Consider the following 21286-nt stretch of genomic DNA (forward strand, 5'->3'; position numbering starts at 1 on the left):
TCTTTGCCTTTTGATACTATTTTTCTGCACAGTGGCAATATTGTAGCTGTTGAGGTAAAAACAACATGCAAGGTTGCAGATTATTAAACCATGCATGTTTTGGGAAGAGGTAAGTTGGAAAGGTATCCTTTTAAAGAAAATATCTTACCTTATCCCTGTCTTCATATGTTCCTGCTGTTAGTGTACACCCTCTTACGTGGAGCTCATCTGGACAAACTGCAACTCTGGAACATCAGATATCCAGTTGCTAAATGATAAGTCATCGACATTAGCATAATTTTGTTTGCTGTTTAGAAGAAAGTTAAGAATCAGCAAAGCAGAAAAGATATGAATGATTGTAGGAAATTAAGAATGCTAAATGTATTAAAGGAAAAACTATTTTCATACCCTCTCCTGTAATAGAAATAAAATAGAGATCAAAGAATAAGGATAATACAATGTAGAAAGTTAGAAAATGTTTGGCTTTTGAATGTTAAGAAGCAAGCTTCTTTTCATTATAGCAGAAAACATCAATAACATGACTCCAGGAACATTGTTAAAAGATCACTGAGCTTACACTTGTTCCAGCCCTGACTTTAAAAGTTATTATTTGCTGTCTACGATATCCAGTCATTTATTTCCTCAGTACTTAAAGTGTTATGTAATAATGATTAATGCAGTTTATATATACATTTTAAAGTTGCTATTGGTTTTAGTTAGACTTTGTGTTTTACAGACTCCTGAATCATGTCATGTGGGACTACAGAAGTGAAAAATGGTGGAGCTTGTTGCAGTCAGCCTCAGTTTTAGGCCTGAAGTGTGCCTTCAACACAGCTGCTATCACAGAATACTTTGGCCTGGCTTTAGAATACATGGGGAGGAAGATGTCCACTACAGATGAAGAGAAGAAGAGAGTGCACAACAATCTCTTAAGGCTACTCAGTGTAAGAATTGCTTGAGTATGTTATATATATATATATATATATATATATATATATATATATATATATATATATATATATATATATATATATATATATATATATATATATATATATATATATATATATATATATATATATATATATATATATATATATTCTTTTTCTTTTGGTGAGGGTGGGAGTGGAGAAATGGCCCAGTTGTACATTCTGCACCCAGTATTATTGGAAGGGTATTGCCATTGTATCCCTGTTGCACTAAAAAGTAACTGGAAAAGATTATTTTCCCTTAAGTTGTCTCTCTTTAAGAAGATCTTGACTTGGTGTGTGGAGAGATAGACCTTTGTCTATCTTTCCACACTTGCATTACATTAAAAATTTCCATCAGAAGCAAAAAATGTTGTATGGCAAGACTATTCTCAAAAGAAAATAAAGAAGAAAAAAGGTAAATAAATGAAAATAGTGAATAGATAAAGAAAAAAAAATGGTAACTTACAATTGCATCAAAATTGATATAATATGTACACTTAACCTTCTGCTATTGCATCTTCCGCTATCAGGTTTTATTTCTGGTATCGTGCATACTTTAAAAGCTGCACATATTTCTATATCGTGCATGAAATTACCACTATTGTGTGCTCATCAATCAAAAACTTCCAGGTTATGATGTCTCTTGATAGTTGAGTGTTTCTATATCCTTTTATTGAGAAATAATTGATCACATATTTCCCCAATCTACCCATCCACCTTAGCTCCTAATCATCCACAATGAGGTATTGCATATGATGGCATGTAGGTTGCATTTCTTTCCAGCACCTACCCTAACTGTGTGCATCATTATTTTATTGGTGGTAATATTATCATTACCAGTATTATCACTATAAAAACGACCTATCGGAAAAATGAAAGTAATCTACCCTGTTAGGCTGTGATGCATGTTTGTAAATGTCAGGTGATCATCACTGACTCAAAGTAACTCCAAGTTCATAATCATAGCAAAACACATTAACACTATCGCTCTTATGGGCTTATGGCAGCAGGTGGAAAAAGATTGACCAACACAATCTCCTGCAAACTGCAAGTGATGGATTATGCCATGGAACATGGCAATACAACACCTGCAAGGGCTTTCTGGCCACCACCTATGGAAAAAAATGATAAGTGTCTGGCGACAGGAAGACATATATTATTCATGTTGTTATTATGATTGCCCTTATTATGTTCATATTATGATTCTTAATTAGCTGAGTTTTTTATAATATGTTATTTCTTTATTTTATACTATTGCGTGGTATAAAAACTGGGTAAAAAGTGACAAAATAATAACAGCGTTGAGGTCTTAGTGTCAATTTTTTTTTTTTTTTTTTTTTTTTTTTTTTTTTTTTATACCATGTGGGCTTTTCATGGGAATTTTATGGGCTAAAGGGGGTACTTTTTGGGGTACCTTCTATCTCAAAGCCCAACCACTAGGAAACCGTTGCCCTGAGTGAGGAAGTCCAACCTGCACTTGGATCGTGGACAGGATTAGAACCCGTGCGCTTGGAGACCCCTCGGACCCCAAAGCACGCATGGTTCCACTGTACCACGGCGGCCTTCAATTTTTTTAATAGTTATCATAGGTTCTTCAATTTGGCTATCGCCATTTCAGCTGTCACGCAGTGATAGATGCACCAATTAGCTGTGATAGTGGAGGGTTGAGTGTAATGACTTTCATCCTTCGATGCATAACATGGTGTTTATCATTAACAAGTGTAACTGTTAAGTCGCAAAATAATTATATACACTCGACCCTCGAAACAATGGACAAATGTGTGCACGACCCTGTCCGTAGATTGCAAAAGTCCGTTCTTTGCAAAAGTACGTAAAAAACTGTATAAAATGTACGTAAAATACTGTGTAATCATTAAGAAATCATTCAAGCAGTATTACAAAGCATTAAGTACAACAAATAACCTGAAATAGATGACATGAGCATGGTCAGTTTGAAAAATATTAATAAACAATACAGAAAACGAAGTTTACCGGACAATAATTTGCCGGGAACGGACAATCGCGCGCATTTTAATATTCGTCCATAGATTAAACCGGACTCCAGAATTCGTCCGTAGTTTCCGAAATCTGTTGATTGGAGGTCCGTTGTTTCAAGGGTTGAGTGTATTTTGTTCTTACTCTTTAAGTGATGAATGGTTTGTAGTTGTAGAGTGAATGGTGGTTGAGTTAAAGATAAAGTGGTTGGATGCCAAGTAACCTTCCATTATAAAGAAAAAAAAAAAAAGATCTTGTAGCTTGTTGGCTGTAAGCCAAATATACAGGTGTTCCTCAATATGCAATTCACTGTTAAACAATATTTGACTTATATGTTGTTATTAATTTTTTACTACCCTAGTTCTACCAAAAATAGAAAATAAATGAATTCATGTAACATATTTTTTTCTCTATACAGTAACTGTATTTAGATATATCTTGATTTTCATAGGGTTATAGGAGGCATTAATATTTTTTGCATTCTTTCATAAGTCTGTTATACGATCATTCACTTTACAATTACATTTTCAGGAACCAATTACAATCATATATCAATGAATACTTGTACTTGAGCTTTGGCATTATATATATTAAACTATTAATTCTATTAATTACCCATTTATTTGATGAAGGGTTAAAATATTTTTGAAATTATTGTTGTTATTCTCATCAGGGAGTGACCCCAGAACCAGAGCCAGGAACCTCTTCTGAAATTTTGACAGCAGCGACAGAGGCCTGGTCCACGCTGCTTAGTGCACAGGTCTCTCCCATCACGGTGGACATGACTGCCTTGGTGCCCTGCTTGGAAGTCCGAGCTTCCTTCCAGAAGAGTCAGTACCATGTTGACCAAGAAGTTAGTGTCTTGGTCAAAATAAGGTCAGTATGTAAGACCAGTGCACACCAATTAATTAGAATTGTCTTATATTACATTAGGTTTTTGATATAGTACATTAGGATTTTTGATGTTTACATTTGTTGTCGTTCTTATGTAGCTGAATATTAATGATATTAAAAATTTATTGTGATAATTTAGGAGTAAATCATATTTATGCACAGCAAATTCTTTTCTTTTCTAAAAATAATTGAAAATTTCAAACATTTTCCAAATCGTTTTTCATGGATTTAGATTTTCATGTTGCCATTGTCAATTCTTTTCCTTCTCTTTGTTAATTCTATACTTCAGGGAATATATTTGCTCTTGTAAAGAGGCGGTGGCGTAGTGGATAACGTGGTGAGCGTGGGATCGGGCAGACGTCCACGCGTAGGTTCGAATCCCACCACGTACCACTTTGAAACTATGCCATTTGTCAAGTGGTTTAATGTTACCTACATGTCACCATGATACCCAGGTTCTAGGTTGTTACACCGAAGATGGGCTTGGGTGGTGATATGGGCCCTATTATGGGTACCACTATAAATAAAATTGCCTGCATCACTAATGAGTGTAAGATGAACAGAGCTTCCCACACATTCTTCTAGTGTGCCTACAGACGCTGTAGGCCATAACATAAAAAAATAAATAAATGAAAAAAATACATGGGAAAATTCAACCTATACAGGTTTTCTAAATAGTATTTCATCTTATCAATTCATGTCCTCCAAATGATAGTTTTTCACTGATTGCTTTAGCGTTGCATCTCTTGCTTTTTCATTTTTTTCATTTTATGCAAGAGGGGAAGCTGGCCAGGAAAAAAAAAAAAAAAAGGCCCACTGGATTGTCAGTTCCCTTAAAGATAATAAAAGTTATCTAAAAGTCAGGGACAAATGTCTTGAAACCTTTCTCTTAAAAGCAGTCAAGTTGTAGAAAGACAGAAATACAAAAACAGGTAAGGAGTTCCAGAGTTTACCAGAGAAAAGTATGAATGATTGAGAGTACTGGTTAACTCTTGGATTAGATAGTTGGACAGAATAAGTGTGAGAGGAAGAAGAAAGTAGGATTTAAAGCTTTTGATTCCATCCTATCTAACTAAACTGACTGAATGGAACCCTCCCCCCCCAAATATGCAAAGAGTACTCCATACAAGGATGGATACGGCTCTTGTACGGAGTTAGCAATTGGAGGGATGAAAAAAATCAGCGGAGATGCCTCAGAACTCCTAACCTCATAGAAGCTGTTTTAGCAGGAGATGAGATGTGAAGATGGGGGACACCTGATTGTTATTGAAGAAGAGGGGATAGTTGTCTAAAACATTGTGTTGAGCTGATAGATGGAGGAATTGAGGTTTTGAGGCATTGAAAATACCAAGTTTTCTCTGCCCCATTCAGAAACATTAGAATGATCAGAAGTTGGGCATTTTGTAGCATTCCTGTCTGATATGTTGGTTTTTTGAAGGGTTGGTCTTCTGTGAAAAAGACACGGAAAAGTGTAGGGAGTGAATAGGGGAAAAAGTTTGGTTAAGATCATTAATGAATAATAGAGGGTGGGTGACAGATCAGAACCCTGAGGAAAACCACTGTTAATAGATGACCGCCTACCACAGCTACAGGAGAACGGTTGGAAAGGAAACTTGAGACAAAGTTGCAGAGAGAAGTAAAAAAAAAACATAGGAGGGCAGTTTTGAAATCAAAGCTTTGTGCCAGACTCTATCAAAAGCTTTTGATATGTCTAACACGACAGCAAAAGTTTCACCAAAATCTCTAAAAGAGGATGACCACAATTCAGTAAGGAAAGCCAGTAGACCGGCCTTGAAGGAAGCCATACTAGCGATCAGATAGAAGATTGTGAAGTGACAGATGTTTAAGAATCTTCCTATTGAGGATAGATTAAAAAACTTTAGACAAGTAAGAAATTAAAGCTATATGGTGGTAATTAGAACGGTCATCCTCTTTAGGAACAGGCGGAATGTAGGCAAACTCCCAGCTTGAAGGAAAAGTATAAGTCAATAAACATAGTTGAAAGAATTTGGCCAGGCAAAGTGCAAGCATGGAAGCACAGTTTTTGTGAACACTAGGAGGGACCCTGTCAGGTCCATATGTCATCAGTGGGTTTAGGCCAGAGAGGGCATGGAAAACATCATTACAAAGAACTTTAATTGAATGCATGAAATAGTCAGAGGGAGAAAGAGAGGGAGGGACAAGCCCAGTATCATCCAAGGTGGAGTTTTTAGCAGAGGTTTGGGAGAAGAGTTCAGCTTGGAGACATGAGATGGCAGTTCTGCCATCAAGATGAAGTAAAGGAGGGAAAGATGAAGAAGTAAAGTTGTTGGAGATGTTTTTGGCAAGATGCCAGAAGTCACGAGGGGAGTTGGAGTTGGAAAGATTTTGACATTTTCTATTTATGAAGGTGTGTTTGGCAAGTTGAAGAATAGACTGCATGATTCTTGGCAGAAATATAAAGTGAATGAGGTTCAGGTGATGTAAGGCTCAAGTACCTTTTGTGGGCAACCTCTCTATCATGTATAGCACAAGAACAGATTGTGTTAAACCAGGCTTTAGAAAGTTTAGGTTGAGTAAAAGAATGTGGAATGTATGCCTCCATGCTAGACACTAATACCTCTGTTATGCATTCAGCACACAGAGATGGGTCTCTGACACGGAAACAGTAATCATTCCAGGGAAAATCAGCATAATACCTCCTCAGGTCCCTCCAATTGGCAGAGGCATAATGTCAGAGGCACCTCTGCTTTGGGGGATCCTGAAAAGGGATTGGAAAAATAGCACAAGATATAGATATGAGGTTATGATCAGAGATGCCAGACAGAGAAGATAGGGTAACAGCATAAGCAGAAGGATTAATGGTAAGGAAAATGTAAAAAAATGTTGGGCGCAACTCTAAGTCGGTCAGGAATATGAGTAGGGTGTTGCACCAGTTGCTCTATGTCATAGAGGATAGCAGAGTTGAAGGCTAGTTCACTAGGATGGTTAGCAAAGGGAGAAAGACAAAGCTAGTGGTGAACATTGAAATCTCCAAGGAAGTTTAATAGTCAAAGAATTTACTACTATAGTCAGGAGTTTTAGGAGAGATAAATTTAGTTAGAGGCACAGATAAATTTAATTGGAGAGTGACTATTCAGTTGAAGCCAGATGGTGGAAAGCTCAGAAATTTCAAAAGCGTGGGCATGAGAGCAAGTCGAGTCGTTGTGCACATAGATGTAACATCCAGCTTTGGAACAAAAATGAGGATGGGGAAAGTTGGAGAGAACAGAAAAGGAGCTCTTGTCAGTTACTTCAGACAACTGTGTTTTGGTGAGGAAAAGAAAATGAGATTTTTGTAGAGGAGAGGTGGTGTTTTACAGATTGAAAAATACTAAGACTATAAATGTTACAAAAGTAAATGAAGAAAAAGTTGAGGGAGTTGTCAGTACATTTTGGATCTCTACTTTAAGAGCAGTCCAACCTGGGGATATCTGGTCCCCTCCCCAGAAGGGGATTCTAAGGCTAGATTATGATTCACTATTTTTTTATTTCGAGCGAAGGAAGTGTGTGTAGTAAGTGCATTTAGTTTTGTGAGCAGGAGGGTTTTCATTAGAGGGCAGTCTGTGACTGCCTGCCTTGAGTTGTGAGACACAAAGGGAAACATTGAGCGAGATCACAACAAGCTTTAATGGAAGGCTTACAGCACCCCATGAACAGACCAGAATTGGTCTGGAACAGAACTAGTGCTATTAGACCTCACTGTGAGTAAATTAACATTTTGGTAGGTGTCTACTACCTCCTCTGTCTTCTACAAGTATTTTTCTGGTTACTGCTTTTCTGAAGTTATCAACTAGATGCCTACTGTACAAGACTTTCAGGTCATTCTGTCTATCATTCACACACACACTGAGGCAGATGCAAAACAAGAGCTCTGGCATGGGTTACACTGCCTTTACCTCATGATGTATTAGTGACCTGGTCTCCAAAGTTACATTAAATTTTGCTTGTGTCAAGGCTGAGAAAAAGTATGGAAGGAGATGAGGATATGCACGGTGCAGTCATTGCTGCTGCTTGTATAAACAAAGGAGCCAAACCAAGTGGCAGGAGTGAAATTATTGAAACTCCTCTAGGATTAAGACAGCTGGGAAATTGGAATAAAGAAAGGGAATTCTCTGGATTTAGGGAGGAAAGAGCCAACATTAGAAGGATTATCTCACTGGACAGAGAAATAAAGATATGAGGGAAATGGTTGCCAGGATTTTTGAATAACAAGATCAGCTGATTGCAGAGAATCTATAGCTGAGAATCTAGAGCTGAGAGAGAGATGCGAAAAGTTAGAGAGCATGATTACAATGAATAGGGACATGAAGAAAACTCTGGATGAAATAAAAAGGGAAAACATCGCCTGTAAGGGTAAATGTGCAGACTATGAAGTAGCACAGCAGGGACTTGAGCAAAAACCAGACACCAGCGTGGAAACAGGAAAGGGAATAAGAGAGACAAAACTAGAGGAATGGAAGGTCTGGAAAAAAAACACATTAAGAAATAATGAACTTTGCTGAAGTAGTTAAGCAACAAATAAGAGAGAAAATTAAAGACACAGTTATATTAGTGATCAAAGAAAAGAAAGAACTAGTAAGAAATATGGTGGACAAAAAGAAGTGCATGGTTGTACAGTATATGCACTAGAGGAAAAAACAATCCTGTGAAATTTGTGAGGGAGAAGGAGAAAGAGATGGTTAAGGAAATTATCTCAGTGGTTGAAGATGGAAGTGGAGATAGCAGGTAGAGGAGACTTTGCTGATACTCCATGGAATTCAACTAGAGCTGATTTCTTAGAATTTAATGATGATGATGAGAAAAAAGATAGTATGTTTAAGATAAGGATGATAGATATATAGAGAGAAATCCGAGAAATGAAAGAGAGAATGGGAAGATAAGGAAGAAATGATAAAAGATGTCTAAAGAAAGGTGTGTGATGACATTCAGAAGAAATGAATTTTGAGTGAGATTAAAACACATAAAACTGTTTGATAGTCAATGAAGTGGATGAGAATCAAATGGAAGAAAGAGCAAGAAGAATAGTGTCAAAATTTCAATAAGATAGTTGAAGACCAGGTAACACTGAAGGCCTTGGGATGAGGAAAAAGTGGTTAAGGTAATTAAGGAGATAGAAGAAACTCCTCTCCTCTTATTAACTGTCCTTCTCTGTAACACAAGAGTTAACCAGTACTCTCAATCATCCATCTCTTTCTATGGTAAACTCTAGGAGTCCCTGCCTGACCTGAACTCATTTAGCAGGTGGGTTTCAAGACATTTATCCCATTTTCTTGGCTAACTCTTTTGTCCCTTTCTGGGGACTGGTAATTCACTGGTCTTTGGTAGGTCTGTTGGATTTTCCTCTTTCATAAAGAATATAAAAGAAAAACTGTATTTTTGGGTAACTTAGATTGGCCTTCCTTCAACTGGTTCAACTTATGCATGGTTTACTATATTATTGTTATTATTATTATTATTATTATTATTATTATTATTATTATTATTATTATTATTATTATCATCATCATTATTATTATTATCTTTTTCCTCTTATCATCATTATTTATGTGTTTTATTTATTACATTCTTCTTCATTATTTTATGTAGAATCATTTGTGGCTTCAATGTCAATCTCTCCTCATCGCAGCTGAAGAGGATGTTAATTTAACACACAGGGATCCTGGATGTTGTGGTAGTTGGGGCACATATAGTTCTAAAGAAAACCCAAGGGATTGGAATAACAGCAGGCACTGTTTGTGAAAAGGCTTCCTTCAGTATGTTCAAGAGACTACAAAGTGAATAGCATGTGACAGTTGCTTCAGAATCAAACTGTGATTGTCCAGCACATCGGACAGGGAGACATATATAAAGGTCTTGGAACACATTCGTATTCTCACTATTCAATCTTAAGTTAACATTACTATTTTTTGCTCAGTGATTGCATTTTTCCAAAACATAACCCAATCGTATATCAGAGAGAACCCTTATATATGAAGTGAGCAGGTATACATTAGATTTTGTTCTTTGTTTATTGCAGTGTTTCACCTTTGCAGAAGGTATCATCAAAATAAAAAAATTAGATCAGGTGTACATCAATATTAGATATGTGAACAAAAGAGATAGAAGAATATTAGTTAGGTAAAACAAAATCAATACAAGTAAGCAGAATGACTTGAGAAAGAACAACACATTGACAAATGTGACATATAATATGATTTAATTTATAAGACACTGATATGGAGCAAAAAACGAAAAGTTGTAGTGACATTACTAGTAAACAAATCTTGTTTGCCCTCACTGGTGGAAATGAGATGTGAGCACTAACAAAGGATAGCATGAACTAGATTGGTTACACCTCAGGTACCCAAAACTCTGAATAAAGTTTATGAGAGAGAATTATAATGATGGTAATTGGCTATTTAATTAAGGTTTCAAATGTTTGATATAAATAGCTTCTAGTATTTTGATGTCTATGTGTCTCAACTTTATGTAGTGTACTGAAGTCCTTCTATATAAATGGCGACTATATGTATGTGAATATGTTTTTATTGCAGAAAATGGAGGATGAGCTGCTTCTGTGTATATATTGAGTTATCCTTTTGTTTCCTGATTTTATTTCTAAGGTTGCTCTTGGTATTGAGTTACCTTTATGTTTACTGATTTCATGCATTAGATTCCTCTTGGCTTCTCCAAGAGAAATCCAATACATAGAAAATAGCCTTTTTTTTTTTTTTAATGTCTCCATCTGATAATTATGGTTGATTTATTTTATTTCAGAAATACATATAGTTGTACTATTTTCCTGAGCTCTCTGAGTGTAGGCGTCAGCTCAATGTCTCACTTGGACCGCCTTGTAGAAGCCAATCCAGAAAAACTTGTCCTTCCTCCAGGCCAAGTAATAGAAGTTCCTCTTTACTTTGTGCCTCATGTAGAAGATGTTGGAAAAAAATTAAAAGTAAGTTTTTTTTTGTCACTTTAATACTGTCTTCATATAAAGTATTCAGTTCCTTTCAGATAACCAAGCTTTATTAGTTGAAATAGTCTTTTTAAGATTTCAAAATCATTAAACATAAGCCTCTCTATGTTACTCACACTTTTCCATTAGGGCTGAGTGTCAGTATGGTACTTTGTCTGGGCCACATAATATGGGAATGCTGGCTTGACAAATAGACAGATCATGAACTTGACATTTATTAGAAATGAAGACCACTACATTGTTCAGTACTGCTATTCAGAAGTCCCTTTTCCCCCTAACTTTTTTCACTTTAGGTATGAGAATTTATCTCTTCCTATGGTTTGTATGGCCTGCTTTTTTTTTAGTGATGTCATTAGTTATTAATACCAATGTAACAGAATCTTAGTATGTCATGTTTTTCAAAATGTGGGGTTAGTCTTAACTTGTTGGAGATATGTGGCTTCCTATAATGTTTCTTAGTGTTTCCTACCCTTTCCAAACAAGAAACACCAATGATATTCACAATTTATATGTTTCTAAATGTGCACAATAAGGCATTTTTGCCCTGTGAATCATAGTTCATTTACCTTGTGCAGATCACTTGCCATATTGAAAGAGCTGTCTATTTTCATCACCTTTCCTAGGATTACAGCATCTTTTACTTGATAATTCCAACATTTAAATACACTTAATTCTCATTTATCCAGATCTTGTTTATCGGGATATCAGTTTGTCTGGACATCGTCTAGATAATAATTTATTAATTTGAGTCCAGACAGCCATCAAATAAATTCAAACATAGCACACCTCGTTTACTGCTAGAAATGGCCAATAGAAGTTGCCAGGCAACTGTAAACAAGTCCGGGTGACAGTCATAAACACAGTGTGTTGTCCGGTATCAGTGAACAAGTTTATGCTTTTTCAGTACCTTAGAACTCTTGATTATGTCTTTCAATTGTTTCCCGAGGGTGTTAAGGGTGAGTAGCCCAAACTGTGACTTAACCTCTTCACTCTTGGCATTAGAAAATGGCTCCTAGTGCCATATCCAGGCTGGGTGGGGGTGGGGAGATACCCAGCTCAGAGGCAGTTTCTCTCTCTCTCTCTCTCTCTCTCTCTCTCTCTCTCTCTCTCTCTCTCTCTCTCTCTCTCTCTCTCTCTCTCTCTCTCTCTCTCTCTCTCTCTCTCTCTCTCTCTCTCTCTCTCTCTCTCTCTCTCTCTCTCTCTCTCTCTCTCTCTCTCTCTCTCTCTCTCTCTCTCTCTCTCTCTCTCTCTCTCTCTCTCTCTCTCTCTCTCTCTCTCTCTCCAGAAATAATGATAAAAAGTGATTTTTCAGAAATAAACCCATGCAAATTTTTGAGAAAAATATATAGTTTGCCTTCTCTTGGCCATTTTCTAAAGATGACAAACAAAAGAAAACATTAATTTTTATGGTAAACCAATGTATTGGTACCATAAAAGAATCAATAAATAAAATATAATTATTTTGAGCAGGGTGCATCAGTAATTATCATGGTATAAGCAAATTATACACCTTTGTAAAAATGATGAAAGTCAAGTAAGCCATTGTATCATATATGACCTACATTCTTAAAGATCTCATTCTGTATTTAGGAAAAAAAAAAAAAAAAAAAAAAAAACATCTTAGCAGAAAGTGGCCATTGAAAGTGTGCACCATTGAATGCCACAAGCACTCTGATGACGCAAAATACACGTCATTGTGTTGAAGGGGTTAAAAGCTGGAATTAATAAGAAAATTAAGAAAAGGAGGTAGACTTGCAAGTGTTTTCTCTCTCTCTCTCTCTCTCTCTCTCTCTCTCTCTCTCTCTCTCTCTCTCTCTCTCTCTCTCTCTCTCTCTCTCTCTCTCTCTCTCTCATGTAAGAGAATACCAGCGTAGGACAACACAAAGTTAAAACAAAAGGCCCCCTTGAGTGCTGGTTCTCTGAAAGATAAGTAAAAGGTTAGCCAAAAATAGGGAGCAAATGTCATGATGTTTCCCTCTTAAAAGAAGTCAAGTCATAGGAAGACGGAAATACAGAAGCAGGTAGGCAGTTCCAGAGTTTACCAGTGAAAGGTATGAATGATTGAGAGTACTGTTTAACTCTTGCATTAGAAAGTTGGACAGAATAGGAATGAGAGGAAGAAGAAAGCCTTGTGCAGAGAGGCCACAGGAGAAGGGGAAGCATGCAGATAGCAAGATCAGTAGAACAGCATGAAAATAGTAATGAAAAGTAAAGGAGGCAACATTTTGGCAGTCAGAAAAAGGCTGAAGGCAGTCAGTCAGAGGAGGGGAGTTGATGAAACAAAAAGTTTTTGATTCCACCTTATCTAATGAAACTGTGCGAACAGTACTCCATGCAGGGGTGGATAAGGCATTTGTACAGAGTAAGCAGTTGGAGGGGTGAGAAAAGCTGGCAGAGATGTTGCAGAATGCCTAACTTTATTGAAGCTGTTTTAGCAAGTTCCCAGTTAAGATTATGAGTAAAGGACAGACCAAGGACATTCAGTGTGGAAGAGGGGAACAGTTGAATGTCATTGAAGAAGAGGGGATAATTGTCTGGAAGGTTGTGTCAAGTTGATAGATGGAGGAATTGAGTTTTTGAGGCATTGAAAACTACTAGATTTTCTCTGCCCCAATCAAAAATCTTAGAAAGCTCAGAAGTCTGGTGTTTTGTGGCATTCCTGTATGATCTGTTGACATCCTGAAACGACGTGGAAAGATGTAGGGTGGTGTCATCAGAGTAGGAGTGGATAAGGCAAGAAGTTTGGTTAAGAAAATCTTTAATGAACAAGAGAGTGAGTGACAGGACTGAACCCTGAGGAATACCACTATTAATAGATTTAGAAGAACAGTGGCCGTCTACCACAGTAGCAATAGAACGTTTGGAAAGGAAACTTGAGATAAAGTTAAAGAGAAAAGGACAGAAACTGTATGACGGCAGTTTGGAAATAAAAACTTTATGCCAGACTCTATCAAAAGCTTTTTATATGTTTGACAAAACAGCAAAAGTTTCACTGAAATCTCTAAAAAAAGGATGACCAAGATTCAGTAAGGAAAGCCAGAAGATCTCCAGTAAAGCGACATTGATGGAAGCCATACTGGCTATCAGATAGAAGATTGTGAAGTGACAGATGTTTAAGAATCTTCCTATTCATGATAGATTTAAAAACTTTAGACAAGCAAGAATTTAAAGCTATAGGACAGTAGTTAGAGGGATTAAAACAATCATGCCTTTTAGGAACAGTCTGAATGTAGGCAAACTTCCAGCAAGAAGTAATGGTAGAAGTTGACAGACTAAGTTGAAAGAGTTTGGCCAGGCAAGGTGCAAGCACGGAAGCACAGTTTCTGAAAACAATAGGAAATAGGAGGGATCCCATCAGGTTCATAAGCCTTCTGAGAGTTTAGGCCAGTGAGGGCATCAAAAACATCATTATGAAGAATTTTGATTGAAGACATGAAATAGTCAGAGGGAGGAGGATAGGGAGGAACAAGCCCAGAATCATCCAAGGTGGCATTGTTAGCAAAGGTTTGAGAGAAGAGTTCAGCTTTAGAGACAGAAAAGATGGCAGTGGTGCCATCAGCATGAAATAAAGGAGAGAAATAGTTAATATATTAATGAAAGTAACACAAAAAATTACATCAAACATAAAGACAAGATGATACCACAAAGGAAAATTAATTTTCAAGTTGACAAAGACACAATGTGAAGCACAATCACTCACTGTCTCACAATCCCTCCTCAACCTATTAGTCTCCCCAATACTCCACATCTTACCACTTTATCACCATGTTGTCATTCCACACCCATAGGCTGTTCCCCACTTCCCCTTGTCCTCCTCCACTGCAGGTCACTATGAGAGAGAGCGCTTTCTTGCTTCCCAAAACGTCCTTGCTCTGCCTTGACCATAGATACTTGCCATCCATTGCATTGTCCTCTAACTTACCCCAGTCAGTTTCATGAATGCCACTCATTAATATTCTGCCTCACTATTATACACAAACATAAACTTATCTTCTTTAATACCATACATACACTTATGCATTATATTGATCATTAAATTTATCTGGACTAATGCAAAGTTTACAAGGTGGTACAAGGCAATTACAAACCCCATATCTTATACTCCTCCTTGCCCTCATTGACCCTTAAGTTGCCAGATATCCACAGTTTCTTCAGTTCATAGAAGATCATCTAATCCTAGGCTATACTAAAATAACCTTAACACTACAGTTGCTAAACATCATTTCAAGACATATAGGAGCCAAGTAATAAAACACATGTTAGTTAAATGAAATAAAGACAAGAACAAAGTAATAAAATTAAGATAACTGCTATGCTATGAGGGGGATGTGGAGGAGGCAGGGAAATAGGTGAAGCTTAGCCTGAGTCACACAGCTGCTGCTGCACTGAGAAGGAACAGAGGACAGAGGTCAAATCTTGTGAAAGGTTTTTTACAACATTGCCCCTTCCCTCCCCTCCCAATATATTGGGTAAGCGATTCACTTCATGTGTAACTCCCTCACCACCATCTATGTGTGCTATAAAACTTTCTACCAAGAGATTGATAATGTCAATTTTAGATTTTTTTTTATTTACTTAGGTAAGAATCAAAGGTCTTGGAGTGGTTTGAAATGATTCACATTACTTCATATAGGGAAAACAGTTTTGGATCTCAACCAATTGTGTTTGAGTTCCAAGGATCCACTGTATATATAATGGAGACTCAATGCTCAGACGTGTTAATAGCTGAGCTTTTCAATACTCGAACACAGAAATTCAATTTAATACTTGAAAAATACCTGATAGTTGAGCATCCACACATGTGGTTGTAAACAAAGGCTCCCTGGCCCCTCCCTCCTCCCCTCCACCAGTTGTGCAGTTGCGGCTTTCAATATAACATTCTCAATGTGTTCTGTCCATAGTTTTTAATTTGTAAACCTACATTAACACCAAAGGCTTATTATTAGTGAAAATACAGTGGAAACTCAGTACTCAAATTAATTAGTTTCAAATGGCTGTTCAAGTATCAAAAGTTTGACTATTGGTACCCATAAATCAGGTAATTTATTTTAATCTTAGCAAAACCTCATGTTTATAAAAATTTCAATGTATATTTTTTACAATTTTGATTTTTACATACCATAAGTGAAGGCTGGTGATGGATAACCTAGAAGAGAAGGGGAGAAGGGTGGGGAGGTGGAGGGAGGTTGGCAGAGGATCAGTCACTATTCATGAAAAAATCTTTGTAACTTTTCTCCAGGTGTGATTCCTGTGAACCCACTAGTGGAGGGCTGTGGCTCACTAACACTTAGTCTCACCAGATTCCTTATTTTCATCTATTTTCATCACTAATAAGCCTCTTTGGTGCCATTGTAAGTTTCTAAATGAAAAACTACCAATAGAGTACAGAAGAATGTTGTTTTTCTCAAGACTGCAGCAAGACTAGGGATGCACACCAGCATCCTGTATACTGGTATTATGGTAATACCAGTATTACTGGTATTAGCAGTAATACAGTATCAGAATGGTACAGTGGTGACTGTGAGAAGGGAGATGACAGAGCTTTGTATATGACCAAATGTGCAGCCATTTGATTACCAGATACTTTTCACCACTAATAAGCCTTTGTGTTAATGTAAGTTTATAAATGAAAAACTAGACAGAATGCACAAGAATATTATTCTGACGAATGCGGCATCACAACTGGTGGAGGGAGGGGAGGGAGAGGCTAGGGAGCGTTATTTAGAACCACGTGTGTGGGCGTTCGACTATTAGGCATCTTTTCGAGTATCAAATCAAACTGGTTTCAGGTATTGAAAACTTTGACTATTTAGACGTTGGAGTATTAAGTCTCCACTGTATCTGGTAATCGAATGGCGGCATACACAGTTATAAACAAAGCTCTGGTCTTCTGCCTCCCCGCCACCGCCATTTTCCCATTCTGATACCGGTATTCCGGTATACTGGATACTGATATGCATCCCTAGTCTTGCTGCAGTCATGAGAAAACAACATTCTTCTGTGTTCTTTCCATAATTTTTCATTTAGAAATTTATAATGTCACCAAAGAGGCTTATTAATGGTGAAAATAAGTAATCCAGTAAGAGTGCAAGTGTTTGTGAGTCACATCCCTCCACTAGTGGGTTCACAGGAATCACACCAGACGTTTTCATGGATGGTAATTCCTCCTCCTCCCCATCCTTCTTCCCTCTTCTTCTACATTATCCATCACTAGCCTTTACTACGGTATAAGTACAAATCAAAATTATAAAAAATATTACATTGAAATTTTTATAAACTTAGGTTTTGCTAAGATTAGAATGAAATACCTGATTTATAGGAATCGATAGGCAAACTTTTTGATACTCGAACAGCCATTTGAAATGATTTAAGTTTGAGTATTGAGTCTCCATTGTATATGTATATATATTACTTGTATGCTTTTTTCTCTCTATTGTAACTTCCATGATAGCGGTGGTACCTGTTTCATGATATGAATGCAATTAAATTGATATGAACCATTTCATGACAGGTGGTAGATGTGCGGATCCAGCTAGGAGCCCCAGGGAGCACTGTTGTTGTTTGGCTGCACTGGTCAGGGTCAGGCAATGAGGGAGTTACAATGCATGCAGCCAGTGCACCAGCATTCCCAGAGTTCAGGTAAGCACCTGTAGAGGAAGCCAGTATATGGAAGTAGTATTGTGACCTACCAACCAGTGAGATGTCCTTTATGTTCACTCTCTTGTTTTTGTGTGACATGGAAAACAATGGTTCTATCCTTTTAAGGATGTATGTATTAGTCACATGATAACAACCAATTGCATGTTGTAGTTTATTCACAGGCTTAAGTGTTGATTATTTGTCTGTCATTCCACAGTTGTTTAAGGTTAGTGCTACCAAGACACTTTTATATCGTTGTTATGTGGTATCTTGTAATTGGTTTACTTTTGATTATGTTTTTAACTATAAATGGTTTACTTTTGATTATAGGTTTAATTTTTATGGATTTTTTTCCATAATAGATTTTCGTTAAACATTATTAATACCACCATATATAATTTTTTAGAGAGTAAATTCCCTATTATAAAATACTTATGAAATATAATGTTATGTCGCTGCCCTCTCGTCCTCACGGTCTCCACCACAACCGCTATCCACAGTGGCCAACCAGGGAGACACAGGACGAAGGTGGTAGTAACTTACTCAGGAACTTGAACATGGATCCATTGATGAGCAGAAGCGAGGCAGTACACTTGAGCATCTTAGCACTTACCAGACATATTAGGGCCAGCAATGACTCAGACAGACACAGAGAGGGGCAGGGTAGTGACAGGCAGGGCACAAAGTTCTTATTTTATTGGACATACAGAGTATAGCACTTAATTATTCAACTCACAAAGCAGGAAACACAATGAGACGGAATACATGGCGGGGGTAGCAATGACACAGCAACAGTGCTGGGTGGCGGTGACGGGTAAGACAAATTAGTGCCACTCCCTTGTAGCGGGCCTGAGACAAAGGGAAACTGCGGCTTGCGTCTTGTCAGGACCAAGGCCAGAACAGAGTGAGAGAGAGATCCAAGCAATCCATGAGGGTCAGCTGGAATCCACTTCTCAATGGCCTGTGTCTTAGCTAGTTCTGGCCTGAGTATCCATGTGGTGTTTAGCCATCACCACTTGCAGTAATTGCAGCACTGCCAACATTGCAGTGTTGCCAATGCATAATTTTACCACTCCACCTCAGTTGCGGATGTTGCAACAATAAGAAATGTATAAGATTATTAAAGTATCAGAGAATTACTTTAGATAAATTGAAGAATGCTTGTAATTTTATGAAGGAAATCACTTATGCTTGGGAGAGCTTTCATATGAGATGAACCACATTGCACCACATCACCAGACTTGGAAGACTGCAGTCATCCACATGACATAAAAGTAAGTGTTGACTAATGCTGTAACTGAATTATAGAAATGTAGTGACAAGGGAAGAGAGGAGGGCATGTGAAGGCTCTCCTGCATTAGAAGTGATTTGCTTTGTAAAATTATAAGCATACTTCAGCTGACCAATGGTAAGTCTTGTGTATTGTATTAATTTTACTTAATCAATGGCTTTAAAGCCATGTTAGTGACATATCTCAATATGAATACTACATCTATACATGAACTATGTGACTACATGAATGAGAATAAATCAACAGAATTGAGAATCAAAAGCATTCATTAGAGAATTGTGCTTATACATGTGTTGAGCTATACCCAATGGAAATGTTACCTTATACAATCCCTAGTAGACCAGAGATTGGCATCTGTCTCATGCCAGGACTCCATATAACTGTAAATTTTAGTTTCACACATCCAACAATTTTTTCATGTTCCTTCAGTTTCTCTGATGAGACTTATAGTGAAATGATTGATGTTCTACATAATTTCTATCACTATAGGTAGTTTTCAAGCTATGACTTTATAACTTCAGTCTACCTCTATCAACCAACAATCTTGGAAGACTAGGGTGAAAATTGAATTTTTCAGGTGAGGAAGCATTGAATCAAGTAATGTGTGCTGCAGTAGAGGTTAAGGGGACCGTCTGGTGGCCATGGTATCAAAAAATCTGAAAAATATCGGAAATCCCCAAAACACCACCAGAGACATATGGCAACATAGTGATGGAGTATTTTGGGGAAATACTCTAAAATACGTGGGGTATTTAAACTTTAAAGGGCCCCTACCACGCCCATCGCAGCCCGGGCTTCCCTCCCTCCCCACTATCTGCACCATAAATGATGATAATAAGCACGGAAAAAGCCATGAAAAGTTATTTCTGTGATAAGGAAAGGTGGGCGCTGGCAACTCAGTACTATGGCGTACACAGGAACACACCCTCTCCCCTTCCATTTCAGTGTCCATGTGACTGCGATGGGAGGAGGATCTATTGAGTATCTTGCCCATTATTTCACACCTTGCAAGCCACAATCCAGCCTATTTTACCTGCCTTTTTTGTCTTACAATGTCTAAACAAACGGTGCAAGTGGAAATTACAAGTTGTACCGACCATGCATGGATGGGAGACACCCTCGCCTTCGAGCGTCTAATAACTACAATCATTGTAGGGACGGCCAGGTGCCATATAAGTCTTACAGAATATTCTAAACATGACTAAAAAGCATATATGATGCATATGGTGGTGTATGAGCACGAAATATCCAACCCAAATAAATACAGGGTCATAGAGAATGAAAAGGACATCTCTGGGGTTTTTTGCCTTTTTCTCAGTTTCCACTTTTTATCATTCAAATCGTATCTTCGCCCACATATCTCAATGGATTTTCAATTTTGAGGTAACATTTTAAAGCTCAATGAAGCTGCTACATTTCCATCTCGTAGAATTTGGAATTTTTTTTTTTACGTGCCGCAATATAATTTTATATAAAAAAAAAATTTGAAAAAATAAAAAATCATAATGGCCATCAAAATAAAAAAATCAAAATTCCATGAGATGGAAAGTTTTGTTATACCACATACTTCATATCCGTACTGACAAAATTGAAATCTGTCCTCTGGTGACAAAGTTTATAGGAAAAATATTTTTTTCAAAAAATAGATTTTTTATTTTTCCTGCAATTATTTATGGGTTGATTCGCTTGTAACTAATAAACTAACAACGTGTAATAAATGTCTATCAGCGAAAAAAAAAAATTACCCACGTACCTCTTTATTTTCAATTTTTCAAAAACCTCACCGGACGGTCCCCTTAAAAATCAATAAAATCACATAAAAAATCTCTTAACACATGAATTGCACCTTTGAAGGTGGCAGTGGTGGCGGTGGTGGCTGCCACGAGTGTTGTTGAGTTATTGATAAGCAGCATTGCCAATGATTTGCTACACTGATTTGTTTCATGTAGTAGGCTTTTTTTTTTTTTTTTTACCCTCCTAGGGGGAAAAAAAAACAATAAAAAAACAGCCATTATGGTACAAAAAATGTGATTAGTATCTGACCAAAATCTGTTACTGTGAGATATGTTATCTCGAGGTACCACTGTCTTATTATTATTACTATTTTTAGTTTTCATTATTATTAAATTATTATTATTTTTTATTATTATTATTATTATTATTATTAGTAGTAGTAGTAGTAGTAGTTGTAGTTGTAGTATTATCATTATAGACAAAACACAAGTGGCACAGGGAATGCATGCATGTGAGTGTTGCTTGAGTGTTGGGACTGATATTTAATACCTTTGGTTAAGTTAGGTTACATCAGAGATATGTACTCTGACTGAACAAGAAAGGAGAAACAGGTGTTTTTCTCTCTCTCTCTCTCTCTCTCTCTCTCTCTCTCTCTCTCTCTCTCTCTCTCTCTCTCTCTCTCTCTCTCTCTCTCTCTCTCTCTCTCTCTCTCTCTCTCTCTCTCTCTCTCTCTCTCTCTCTCTCTCTCTCTCTCTCTCACTGGTCACATTACCTTAAGATTTAGTGATTTAATACTTTAACATCATT

General features: G+C 37.1%; 1 protein-coding gene across 1 annotated transcript in view; it reads left to right on the top strand.

Annotated features, from left to right (window-relative positions):
• Positions 1-21286, top strand: part of LOC123510799 (trafficking protein particle complex subunit 11-like) — a 101043-nt gene that overhangs the window by 37580 nt on the left and 42177 nt on the right. The window contains exons 11-14 of the mRNA XM_045266178.1: positions 716-923; positions 3619-3821; positions 10617-10794; positions 17327-17454. Coding sequence (XP_045122113.1) covers positions 716-923; positions 3619-3821; positions 10617-10794; positions 17327-17454 — 717 coding nt within the window. The remainder of the gene's footprint in view (positions 1-715; positions 924-3618; positions 3822-10616; positions 10795-17326; positions 17455-21286) is intronic.

Source organism: Portunus trituberculatus, chromosome 30, assembly GCF_017591435.1.
Source record: "Portunus trituberculatus isolate SZX2019 chromosome 30, ASM1759143v1, whole genome shotgun sequence".
Taxonomy (NCBI): Eukaryota; Metazoa; Arthropoda; class Malacostraca; order Decapoda; family Portunidae; genus Portunus; species Portunus trituberculatus.